Source organism: Sus scrofa, chromosome 6, assembly GCF_054392235.1.
Source record: "Sus scrofa isolate SSC_HxYL_T2T_F1_AM1 chromosome 6, Sscrofa_HxYL_maternal_Yorkshire_Landrace_v2.0, whole genome shotgun sequence".
Lineage (NCBI taxonomy): Eukaryota > Metazoa > Chordata > Mammalia > Artiodactyla > Suidae > Sus > Sus scrofa.
In genome coordinates this window covers 5,100,874-5,114,193 of record NC_139388.1, presented here as the reverse complement: position 1 = coordinate 5,114,193, position 13,320 = coordinate 5,100,874, and the positions used below count along the sequence as shown (strand labels likewise).

General features: G+C 50.2%; 1 protein-coding gene across 8 annotated transcripts in view; it reads left to right on the top strand.

Annotated features, from left to right (window-relative positions):
- The window catches only part of ATP2C2 (ATPase secretory pathway Ca2+ transporting 2), an 83,013-nt gene that overhangs the window by 18,483 nt on the left and 51,210 nt on the right, over positions 1-13,320 (top strand). For all 8 annotated transcript variants that reach the window (XR_014805329.1, XR_002344471.2, XR_014805327.1 and 5 more), the window contains exons 2-3: positions 5,416-5,526; positions 8,328-8,444. Coding sequence is in view for 3 of the 8 variants with exons in the window: in XM_084959415.1 (XP_084815541.1) it covers positions 5,416-5,526; positions 8,328-8,444 (228 nt within the window). In the remaining 5 variants the exon portion in view is untranslated. The remainder of the gene's footprint in view (positions 1-5,415; positions 5,527-8,327; positions 8,445-13,320) is intronic.

Sequence of the window (13,320 nt, the reverse complement as noted above, 5' to 3'; positions counted from 1 at the left end):
GGGCTCAGACTGTCCCCACAGCCACGGTCATGGTCACGGAACACACCTGGGGTGAGGGAGTCTCCGGCCAGATCCTCCGCATCCAGGCTGCCTTCCTGGCCCCTCCCCTTAACCACACAAGCCTCTTTCAGCCCCTTGGCTGGCTCCCAGGGACAGGAGCTTGGACAGACTGGGAGTTCCTGCTAGTCTTGACCTGCACAGGCAGAGGGGGTGGGTTCCTTTGATCCTTTTGCTTTTTCTTGCTCTGGGTGTGTATGTGTGTGTGTCAAAATGAAGGTAATATAATATTTACTATCTTAGCTGTATTTAAGTGCATGGTTCAGTGGCTTTCAGGACCTTCACGTGGTTGTCCAGTCACCACCGCCATCCGTTTCCAGAACATTTTCACTGTCTCCAACTGAAACGCTGTCCCCATTAAACACTAACCCCTCATTCTCTCCCCGCTCCCCCAGGAACCCCCAGTCTACTTCCTGTCTCTGTGAATGGGTCTCTTCTAGGTACCACACATAAGTCAAACATTGCAGTGTTTGACCTTTGGTGACTGGTGTATTTCTCAGAGCACAGTGTCCTTAAGCTTCACCCATGATGTAGCACATGTCAAAACTCCCTTATTTATTTATTTAATTTATTTTAGGGCTGCACCTGCAGCATATGGAAGTTCCAGGGCCAGGGACTGAACCCAAGTCACAGCAGCGACCTACGCGGTAGCTGCAGCAACACACGATCCTTTAACCCACGGCACTGGGTTGGGGATTGAACCTATACCTCTGTAGTGACCTGAGCCACTGTAGTCAGATTCTCAACATGCTGTGCCACAATGGGAACTCCCTCCCTTGCTTTTAAATACTGAATAATATTCCATTGTATGGATGGACCATATTTTGCTTACCCTTTGATCTCTTGAGGGACCTTTAGAAAAGTAAAATATAGAGAAATGACTCTAGACTAGTGTCAGATGCAAATGAAAGGAGATTTTAAAAAATAAGATTCGCAGTTTTCCTTCCCATAGTTGCAGTGTTCATTAAGAACACACAGATTCAGGAGTTCCCGTCGTGGCGCAGTGGTTAACGAATCCGACTGGGAACCATGAGATTGCGGGTCCGGTCCCTGCCCTTGCTCAGTGGGTTAACGATCTGGCTTTGCCGTGAGCTGTGGTGTAGGTTGCAGACGCAGCTCGGATCCCGCGTTGCTGTGGCTCTGGTGTAGGCCGGTGGCTACAGCTCCTATTGGACCCCTAGCCTGGGAACCTCCATATGCCGCGGGAGCGGCCCAAGAAATAGCAAAAAGACAAAAAAAAAAAAAAAAAAAAACGCCGCAGATTCAAAAAATGAATGAATATAAATTGAAAAGTAAAATAAAAAATAAAAACACACAGATTCAAGCGTTGAGGGACCTTCCAGACCCCGCTTGTAGAAGCCTCAGCCTCCGAGAGAACATCAGGTAAGCTCACGACCAGCAAGACAAAGTCACAGAGAAGCTAGTCCAGGGTTGGGGTCACCACGCCTCCTAAATTCCTCTGATTCTTTAGGCTGCCGGTCCTTTGTGAAATATTTACTGAGGGCACCTGCCACATGCAAGGCACAACTAAGGAGTTGGGGTTTTTTTGTTTGGATTTTTTTTTTTTTTTTTTTTTGTCTTTTTGGCCTCACCCCTGGCATGCAGAAGTTCCCAGGCCAGGGACTGAACCCACATCACAGCTGTAACCCGAGCCACAGCAGTGACAGTTCTGGATCCTTAACCCTCTATGTCACCAGGGCACTCCGGAATTGGATTTTTACCTTTTTTTCCTCTTTTTTAAAATTTTCCATTGCTGCACCTGCAGCATATGGAAGTAGGGTGGGGGTCAAATCCCAGCCGCTTCGGTGGCCTGTGCCACCGCTTGCGGCAATGCCAGATCCTTAACCCACTGGGCCACAATGAGAACTCCCAGAATTGGGGTTTTTTAATCTTCACACTGCCTGGGACAGACGATTGGCCCTGGTTACAGGGCTGGTCAGCGACAGAGGAGGAGCTGCACCCAGGTCTGTGGGCTTCCAGCCTCGGTGCTCCTTCTGTTGCTCTGTGTGTCTTCCTGCTCTCGAGTTTCCCATACCTGCCTGCGTGACGTCACCATCATTATTCCAACTGAGTGTGGAAGGCCTGGTCCCCCAGGCAGGTACCCAGCTGGCGCTTACTGGGAGGTCCTGTTGGGTCTGGGCTGTGTCAAGCCCTGTACACTCTGCTCATGCTCACTTGATGCCACAAAAGCAGGTGAGGCTTCATCAGCATTTTACAGATGATGAACTTGTCATCAGAGAGGTTTTCACTTGCTCGAGGTGACACGCTGGCCATGGAACTGGACCATCTCCTGCGCAGCGTTGCCGATAAGGTTAAACGGGGGCTGTGGCTGTAAGCGCGTATTCAGTCGTCCATACGGGGCACTGGGTGCATGTGCCCTTGGATTGGCATCTGGGGAGCCGAGGAATGAATGCTCAGGAGTGGCCCCTGTGTAGCAGGCACTGGTCCGACCTTCCAGTATGGCTACGGCATGAGCAGGTAGAAGCATTTAGGTGACACTTGCTGGTTGTTATGCAGGTGGCAGTTGTGTACATGCCATCCCGGAGATGTCCAGGGCGCTGAGAAGGTGGAGGAGGGTGACTCATCTGGGAGGACCTCAGGACAGGACAGTCATCCTTCTCCAACGCAGGCTCTCTCACCCTCAACGCAGTGGACATTTCTGTTCCAGGTCGTTCGTTATCGTGATGGACTGTTCTGTGCATCGTCGGATGCTTGGCAGCCTGTGTGGCCTCAACCCACTAGATGCCAGGACGCCCCTGCCCCCAGTGATGGCAGCCTAACATGCCTCCAGACACTGGCCAATCCCCCAGGGGCAAACCGCCCTTGGTTGAGAACCCCCCTTTTTTTTTTTGTCTTTTTGTCTTTTCTAGGGCCTCACATGTGGCATGTGGTGGTTCCCAGGCTAGGGGTCTAATCAGAGCTACAGCTGCCGGCCTACACCACAGCCACAGCAACACAGGATCCGAGCCGCATCTGCGACCTACACCACAGGTCACAGCAACGCCAGATCCTTGACCCACTGAGCAAGGCCAGGGATCGAACCTGTAACCTCATGGTTCCTAATTGGATTCGTTAACCATTGAGCCATGATGGGAACTCCGAGAACCCCAGATTTAAAGTTTGGTGTGGCAGCTAGGAGGTGTGCTGTCTTCTTCAGGGGCATTGGATAGAGCAACCTGTTCCTGGGAGACACAGGACTGGCCAGTGGGCAGTAGGTTTTTAGCTAGCTGTGCTGCCGCCCTGCCCAAGACCAGGAGGCCATGGAGGGTGGATGTGATGTGGGTGTGCTGCAGCCATCCTGGAGACAGGAGGTTCTATCCCGGGAGCAACTGCAGTCCATACAAATGTTTTAAGTATGATGTATGTCACAGAGGGATGGACAGACAGACAGACAGAGGGGGAAGGTAGAGAAGAGAGTGAGAGGGGACTGGATTTACGCTGGAGATGCTGCATTAAAAGTGAACTGGGTGTGTGGAGTTCCCTTTGTGGCTCAGTGGTCAACGAATCAGACTAGGAACCATGAGGTTGCGGGTTCGATCCCTGGCTTTGCTTCAATCCCTTGAGCAAGGATGGAACACTTCTTGAGTGCCACTGAACAAGTTTCGGAGAGCCGAAACAACATCTCGGGCCATGATGCAAGTTTCTCTAGGGAGTGGATCTTGCACAAGGAAGAACATAAGGTTGACTTAAGGATAGAGTTTGCCAGGGGATCCAGCCTCCGTGGCATCCCTGGTTGCTTCCTGGTCACTCGCGCAGGGAGGAGCCATCGCGGCCAGTGGGTGTGGTTAGCGGGGCGTGTCTAAGCAAACAGGCACTGGGGAGGTCGTGGGTGGGGGAAGGGAACTGGCAAGAAGGGGAGAGGAGTTTGCCATCTCGGTTCCAGCTGGAGGAAGAGGTCAGCCAGTGCCTCTGCCCGTCCTCGTCCCCAGTGCCCAACAGCCTCATGCAAGAGGAAAAGATGCTTATCATGTCCTTGGTATCAGAATACCGGGAAGGGCTTTGCAGGACAGCAGAGTGTTTTCCTGATGCTGAGGCCTCCTCCGCGTGACTGTGGCCTCCCCCACCCTCCAGGCGCTTCACGTCCTCTTCCCAGACCTGGGCTGCCTTCCCCTCTTTCCTTAGGTTGTCTTCCAAACACGTCTCCTAGAACAGGCTGTGATACCACCAGTCACCATCAGGGGGCCCTCTCTGGAGGATGGTGCCTACAGGACTGAGAATCCCAGAAGGTCAAGGTCCAGGATCCTCCATCCGCACATGGTTGCCCTGCTCTGTCAGCTTTCTGAGTTCCAATTTGGTTAAATAAGTTTGCTTTAAAAAAAAGTGCATCAGTAATAGCCCAAAATTGTAAACATTCCCTCAAGAGTAGAAGAGATAAATACATCATGATATATATAAAATCGTGACATTTATTTACTCGTGATAAATATATCAGGATATATGCATTCTGTAGAATACTATGTAGCCATGAAAATTAGTGAACCATCACTACACACAACATCACAGCTGCATCTCGCTAACAACCTTGAGGGAAAGAAACCAGACACAAAAATGTACGTAAGGCATGCTACCGTTTATGCAAAGTTCAAATCCCAGCAAAATGAATCTGTGGTGACAGGGGTTCATGACAGTTATTACCCTTTAGATGGACTGGTAACTGTTTTTTTTTTTTTTTTTTTAATGATTTTTTTTTTCCATTATAGCTGGGTTACAGTGTTCTGTCAATTTTCCCCTGTACAGCAAGGTGACCCAGTCACACATACATGTATACCTTCTTTTTTCTCACATTATCATGCTCCATCATAAGTGACTAGATAGAGTTCCCAGTGCTACACAGAGGGATCTCATTGCTTATCCATTCCAAAGGCAATAGTTTGCATCTATTAACCCCAAATTCCCTGGTAACTGTTCTTGCTTTTTTTTTTTTTTTTTTTTTTTTTGTCTTTTTGCCTTTTCTAGGGCCGCTCCCATGGCATATGGAGGTTCCCAGGCTAGGGGTCTAATTGGAGCTGTAGCCGCCGGCCTACACCAGAGCCACAGCAATGAGGTATGCAAGCCATGTCTGCGACCTACACTACAGCTCACGGCTATGCCGGATCCTTAACCCACTGTGCAAGGCCAGGGACTGAACCCACCACCTCATGGTTCCTATTCAGATTCGTTAACCACTGTGTCACGACGGGAACTCCTAACTGTTCTTGCTTTGAAGGCTGGTTATATGGGTCAGTTTGGAAAATTTAAGCCGTTCCCTTAAGATCTGTATAATAGTATCCAGTATAATAAGTATATATTATCCTTTAAAAATACATAACAGTACAAAACCAGGGTGCCTCATAGCAGTCTTGCTTTCTTTTTTCACAGATTGATGAACAATATGAGCTGAAAGCCATCGAGAAAGAGAAGGCGGTTGTCGCCCTGCCCCCCAAGGAAGCGAGCAAATGCCACAGAGAAGATCTGGCCAAAGCATTTTACGTAAGAATGGGATTTGCATGTGATGCCAGGTGTGGTAGGGTTTTTCGATTAAGGAGAAAGCATCGCCAGCTCCTGAACACAGCTTTCGAATTCTGTGCTATAATACGTTTTTAGCATCACTGTGAGAAAAGACTCTTGCTGCTGAATCGTTCTGATTCCCCCCCCCCCGGGCCCCCCAGGAATGGGCTCCACGTTGATGGCCACAACCCTAACCATCAAGGCCCGTCCTGGCGGCCGGGACCCTCCCAGCTCTCTGTGCACGTGCCTCTTGATGGGGACCCACGTGTTTCCCCAGCATCACGGCCAAAGTTAGGTCCCGGGCGTCTTAACATCAAAGCTCAGACCCCTCCGCTGTCCTCTTCACACCCTTTATCTTTTAGAATCCGTGCTGTTTCCAGTTACTGACTCCGAACTCTCACCAGTTTCTCAAGCACATTTGAATTCGTAGCCAGGACAAGACAAAAGCCCCAAACCAAAAAAACCATTCCTACTGCGTGAGGCTTACCTCTGAGGCTGCCCGCCTTTGCTAGCCTTCTGTTCTTAATTATCTTTACTTAGCAAACTGAGCAAACACGATGTGTGTGTCTCTGTGTGTTGACTCATAGCCCACCACACGTTGGGAAAGCAAATAAAAATCCACCGAGAAACGGTCACATGTCACAATTTCAAGGAAGCTGAAGATGCGTGTGTCATGCCAACTCGTGTTGAGAATAATCTGAAAGTCCATCTCAATTCAAGCCCTGCTTGTTAGTCTTTAGAGAGGGAAGGAAATACTTTTTTTTCTTGCCGAGACATTTTTCCCTAGAGCATGATTTAAAAAAAAGTATTTTTAATGATTTCTATTTTTTCTGTTGTAGTTGGTTTATAGTGTTCTACTACTGCACAGCAAAGTGACCCAGTCACACACACACACATATATATATACATTGTTTTTCTCACTAAAAATTTTATTTTAACTATAGTCGATTTACTATGTTCTGTCAATTTCTGCTGTAGTGATTTCATTCTCCATTCGGAAGAATCTAGAAATCAATCCAGCTTTCTCCACCACCTGGTAGAACTTTCTTATCAACTTTGTTAAAAAACAAAACAAAAACCAGTGATGCCTTTGCTGAAACCAGGGCAACAAATTTCCCTTACATAGTCATTGACTCTTAAATTAGCTGTATTTTTTCTTTTTCTTTTTTTTTTTTTTAGAGCCACACCCACAGCATATGGAGGTTCCCAGGCTAGGGGTCGAATCAGAGCTACAGCTGCCGGCCTCCACCACAGCCACAGCAACACAGGATCTGAGCCCCATCTGTGACCTATACCACAGCTCACGGCAACACCGGAGCCTTAACCCACTGAGCGGGGCCAGGGATCGAACCCACAACTTCATGGTTCCTAGTTGGATTTGTTTCTGCTGTGCCGCGATGGGAACGCCAAATTAGCTTTGTTTAATGTTAGTGTATAAAGAGCTTGAAAGTGTATCTGGCACGGGGTACGACTGATGTTCTTTCCATGTGGCAAAACTGACCCTCTTTGTCCATCAAACACTAACTCCCCCATCTGCTGGCACCCCCCGCCTTCTGTTTCCCCTCCTATGAATTTAGCTCTTCTGGGTACCTCAAGCAAGTGGAATACAGGGACCTATATCCAGTCTCTTGGGATAGAACATGATGGATGATTGCATGACAAAAAGAACGGATATATATTATGACTCGGTCACTTTGCTGCGCAGCAGAAATTGGCATAACCTTATAAATCAACTATAATTTAAAAAATACACACACACAAAATTAAATGACTATGTAAAAAAAAGTGCAGTCAGGAAGTATTTGTTCTTTGTGACTGGCTTTTTTCAGGTACCACAACGTCCTTCAGGTTTATCCATGTTGTAGTGTGTGTCAGAATTTCCCTCCTTTTTAAGGCTGAGTAATATTCCTGCGTGTGTATGTGTGTTGATGTGTGCACACCACATTTTGCTTCTCCATCCATCCACTGATGGACCCTGGGGTTGCTTCTCCAATTGACTGTCATAACTAATGCTGCTGTGGACATGGTGTGCAAATATCTCTTTGAGATCGGCTTCAAATTCTTTTTTTTTTTTTTTTTTTTTTTTTGTCTTTTTGCCTTTTCTAGGGCTGCTCTCGCGGCATATGGAGATTCCCAGGCTAGGGGTCCAGTCAGAACTGTAGCCACCGGCCTACACCAGAGCCACAGCAACATGAGATCCGCGGCTCGCATCTGCAACCTACATCACAGCTCTCGGCAACGCCGGATCGTTAACCCACTGAGCAAGGCCAGGGATTGACCCCACAACCTCATGGTTCCTAGTCGGATTTGTTAACCACTGCGCCCCGACGGGAACTCCGGCTTCAAATTCTTTTGATGTACATACCCGGAAGTGGGATTGCTGGATCACATGGTGATTCTGTTTTGGATTTTTTTGAGGCATCTCCGCCCTGTTTTGCACAGCAGCTGCACCTTGTTACATCCCCGGGCCCGTTTTTCCCAAGATGAAAACAAAAGTATCTGTATCTCCAGGTGTCCATCTCTGATTGTATCCTCGAAATGTAGCCCCAAGGCTGTCTTTCCTGCAGCATCTGGAGGGCAGAGGACAGTCTTAACTGAATGGCGTCCTCCTCTCCCTGCCCCTCTTTGCTTGGGGTCTTTGACCGGGTCCCCTCTCCTCCGTGGACGGCCCATTGTCCTGGATCATCGCAGAAGGGGCGGGCTTCCAAAGTGGGACTCTTGTGACGTGGGCTCCTCGGTCCTCATCGGCCCATCCATGAGCTTGCACTGGATCTGCCCTGCAGGTGGATCTACAGACCGGCCTGTCGGAGTTCGCGGTCACGCAGCGCAGGCTGGTCCACGGCTGGAACGAGTTTGTCGCTGACAACACAGAACCCGTGTGGAAGAAATACCTGGGTCAGGTAGGGTTGTCGCTGCCATTCCTTCCGTTAACTAGCGTGAGCCTGGCGGGTCGGAGGAGGGGCTTCGGGTGTGGGATGAAGGTGTCCTTGGGGCAGCTGTGCTGCAAAGTGAAAGAAGCCTCAGCCCCTTTGGGCTGTTCTCCGTGGGCAGGAGCGTCACCCACTACCCTGGCAGCTGTGGCCATGAATAGTCATTCTTCCATTCACACAGGGTTTACCATGTACCAGGCGCCATGGTGAATAAGTAAGTAAGTAAGGATTCGGAGTTCCCATCATGGCTCAGTGCTTAAGGAATCCGACGAGGAACCATGAGGCTGTAGGTTCGATCCCTGGCCTCACTCAGTGGGTTAAGGATCTGGCATTGCTGTGAACTGTGGTGTAGGTCGCAGACACTGCTCAGATCTGGCGTGGCTGTGGCTCTGGCGTAGGTCGGTGGCTACAGCTCTGATTAGACCTCTAGACTGGGAATCTCCATATGCCATGGATGTGGCCCTAGAAAAGACAAAAGACAAAAAGACAAAAAAAAAAAAAAGTAAGGATTGCCCTGTTCCATCTTACTCCTGATCCCCATTTTAAGATGAGGAGGGTGGAGTACGAAGAATTTGAAATGTTCCCAGGCTGTGGAGCATTGACAGGTTTAGCCAATAAAGTTACAGGATATGCTCTGTTAAATGTGAATTTCTGATAAACAAAGAACAGCCTTGTCACCTCTTTCCCAAAGGTTGCATGGGACCTACTTACACTTAATTTTTTTGTGAAAAATGTTTCTCTGAAATTCAAATTTAACTGAGTGTCCTGTAGTTTATCTGGCACCCAGGGCCCAAAGTCACACAGCAGTAAGTGGCACTGCTGGCCACTGAGGCCAGGCAGCTGAGCACCCGAGCGCCCGGCCCTCTTAGGCTCTGCCATTGGTGCCAAATGCATGGTGCACGAGTCAGATGCCTGGAAGCCACTGCAAAGAGGGGAAAAAAATTGGAAGAGACGTGGCTGTGAGTTCCACTCTAGAAATCAACACCTCTACCACCCACCCAGTACCAACTCAGAAAGCCCCAGGTACAGGCAGAATTTCCCAGGAGCCTGAAGCCATTCAGATTGCCTCAGTGTTCCCTCCCAGGCTTTTGCCCCCTCTCCCACCCCAGACACGTCCCTCTGTCTCTGGCTGCCCCAGGCTTCAGCCCTCTGTCAGCCTTCATTTAAGGCTTCCTTGATTGGTCAGTTCAGGGACCAATCACAAGCCTCTTAGCAGCATCCTCAACTCCACTCTCCTCTAGTCCCCACCCCGCTCATTGGTCAGTTCTCAGTGCCTGGGGATGTCATTCATTGACACATTTTGTCACCAAAATAGGCTTCTAGGTATTCAGGTGGCTCTGGCCAACCCAGACACTTCATGGAACCCCAGTGTGGGGAAGAGGCAGCAGAGCCTCCTGGAAGCTGGAGTTCCGGGAAGGAGACTGACGCACAGGCTAGGAGGGCCATTCTTCCTTCTGAAGTGAGGCCTTGGTCACGTCCACCCTGGCTGCCCGGGACCTGCTCCCCCCGCCATCCTTCCTGCCTCTTCCCTGGCAAAACCTCACACCAAGGGTTTCCTTCTATCCCTTGTTTCTCTGAAATTCAAATTTAACTGAGTGTTCTGTAGTTTACCTGGCACCCAGGGCCCAGAGTCACACAGCAGTAAGTGGCACTGCTGGCCACTGAGGCCAGGCAGCTGAGCGCCCGAGCGCCCGGCCCTCCTCCAGCCTCCAGCCAAGGTCTTTCCAGGTATAAGATCACTTCCGCTTCTAAGAACAGGAAGCGTGCTTATTTGTCCTGACCTCATCAGCTGGGGGATGCATGAGAATCCTCGGGGGACTGGAGGGCAGCCCCAACAACCACGGGAAGTCCACGGCGCTCTCCTACTCATTCTTCATCTTCACCGAGCACCTGCTGTGTGCCCGATGCTATGGTGCTCCTGTCATCTCCTGCAGGGACAGGGAGCTCACCACTTCTTGTGGCAGCCCTCCTTCTCTGCCTCGGGAGGCTCGAGACTCACCGTTAGGGCCTCCACCTCGGTGCGACCTGAGTTTCTTGCCCCAGCGTCACAAAGCAAAGGTGCACTCGAGTCAGGCTGCTGGGCTCAGATGCCAGTTTCCAGCCTTACGACTTTGAGCTTGTCAGTGAGCCCCCCTGAGCCTCAGTTGTCCCCATCTAGAAAATGGGACTGATAAGAACCTGCTGTTCTGAATTTTGCATTAAGAGGAAGCCCAGCACATATTGAATGCTGAGTCAAGGCTGCCCCCTGCCCCAGGGTCTGCTCGTTAGCCCTGGTTCGAGAGTAGCTGTTAGGAGGCCAGGTTTCGGAGTTGCCTGATCTAAGGGAATCCTTGGCAATTCACTCTCTTTCCAGAGCCTCGGGTGGGTCAATTGTAAAGCAGGAAGACCTAACAGGACCTGTGTCATGGGGTCAGGAAGGCGGCAAAATGATGCAGGGAAAGCCCTGAGCCCAGGGCACAGCCTGGAGGAGGTGCTCGGTAAATGCTGGTTGTTTTTGTCCTTAGCATTTATTGTAACGACTGTCTCCAGTGAACCATCACTTTCGGGTGTACTGCACAGCAAGGCTTCAGCACACCGCTTTCTGCCTGTCCCCTTTGGCACATGGGCCTAGAAGGGGCCCGGGGAGCGGGGAGGGTCTGAGGATGCGTAGCCAGGCACCACTGTGGCAGGTGGCTGGGCCTTCCCACTGGGCCTCACCCCCCGTGTGCCAGGTCTCCCCATGACTCACTGTGTCAGATGGGGCAGGACAGGCGCTGGGGATGGTCTTCGGGGTGGGGGAGGCTGGTGGCATCAGTGTTGGCCTCAGGGGATGCCCAGGCCCAGCCTCGGGGTGGGGGGGCGAGCTTAGGGGGTCAGAACTGGAGTTTAAGGTGGGGCTCATCCAGGCCTCGCTCGAGGCCAACCCCCGGCCCCAGCTCTGAGAGCGGCCCCGGCCAGGACTGCGGACCCCTGAACCAGCCTGAGCCCATGGCTGGAGGGGTCCTTGTGCAGAAACAGGCCTGCTGGTCCCCAAGTCTCTGGGGCGTTTGGCCTGCGGGGGCGGGGGGGCAGGAGAGAGCTGCCCAGCCAGCCCAGGAGAGGCGAGGGCAGGGAGCCATGCGGCGTCATGGAAGTGACCCGAGCAGGAGCTCCTAGTGCTAATCTCCAGAGCCCAAACGAAATCTTATCCTTTTTAAAAAAAATTTGAATCTCGTTTTTTAATATTGAAGCATAGTTGACTGACAGTGTTGCGCCTGTTTCTGCATTCCCTTTCTTCTATTATCTTCCATCATGTTCTATCCCAAGATACGGGATATGGTTCCCTGTGCTGTACAGCAGGACCTCATTGCTTATCCATTCCAGTGAAATCTTGTCTTTTTTAACATTTTTATTTTAAATGATTTTTATTTTTTCCATTCTAGCTGGTGTACAGTGTTCTATCTGTTTTCTACTGTACAGCAAGGTGACCCAGTGACACACACATATATACAATCTTTTTCTCACATTCTCCTCCATCATGTCCCATCGCAGGTGACTAGATACAGTCCCAGTGCGACACAGCAGGATCTCATTGCTTATGCATTCCAAAGGCAATTCTTGGCATCTATTAAACCCAGATTCCCAATTCATCCCACTCCCCCCTCTCCACCCTTGGCAACCACAAGTCTGTTATCCAAGTCCATGAGTTTCTTTTCTGTGGAAAGGTTCATTTGTGCTGTATATTAGATTCCAGATATAAGTGATAGCATACAGTATTTGTCTTTCTCTTCCTGACTGACTTCACTTAGTATGAGAGTTTCTAGTTCCTGGAGAACATTGCTGTAAATGGCATTATTTTGTTCTTTTTATGGCTGAGTAATATTCCATCGTGTATATACACCACATCTTCTCAATACGTCCATCTGTTAATGGGCATTTAGGTTGTTTCCATGTCTTGGCTATTGTGATTGGTGCTTCAGTGAATATGTGGGTGCATGTGTCTTTTTCAAGGAAAGTTTTGTCCGGATATATGCCCAAGAGTGGGATTGCTGGATCATATGGTCGTTCTATGTGTAGTTTTCTAAGGTACCTCCATACTGGTTTCCATAGTGGTTGTACCAATTTACATTCCCACCAGCAGTGCAGGAGGGGTCCCTTTTCTCCACACCCTCTCCAGCATTTGTTATTTGTGGACTTATTCATGATGGCCATTCTGACGGGTGTGAGCTGGTATCCCACAGCAGCTTTGATTTGCGCAATGGAATCTTTTTTTAATGCCACTGGACCAAGGGCGGCTTCTTGCCTGTACAAGGGTGAATAGCATCCCTATGAAATTCATGTCCACCTGGAACCTCAGAATATGGTCTTTTTTAGGAAATAAGGTCTTGGTAGCTGGGATTAGTGAAGATGGGGTCCTTCTGGGTTGGGGTGGGTCCCTTTCCAGGGACTGGTGTCCTTACAAGGGACGATTCTCAGAGACACACACACACACAGGAGAAGGCCATGGGACCACAGAGGTGGAGACAGGAGTGATGTGTCTAGAAGCCAAGGCACACTGGCCACACCAGCAACGGGAAGAGGCAGGACAGCATCCTCCCAGAAAGCATGGCCCTGCTGCCACCTGGATGTGGGATGTCTTGCCTCTGGAAGCGTGGGAGAAAAAGTCACTTGTTTTAAGCTCCCCCCCCCCCAGGTAGTGGTCGTTTATCACAGCACCCCCAGAACACTAACTCACTCTCCTCTGGCCTGCCCCCTCCTTTGGTCCTTCATTCTCTCCGGACTTCCAAGGAAAAGGTACGTCCACCCCGGTGTGGCGGCAGGTGGCCACACCTGTGAGGCCGTGAGCTCTGCCAGACAACTCCGGGTCCCGCCCCGAGGACGCAGGGCC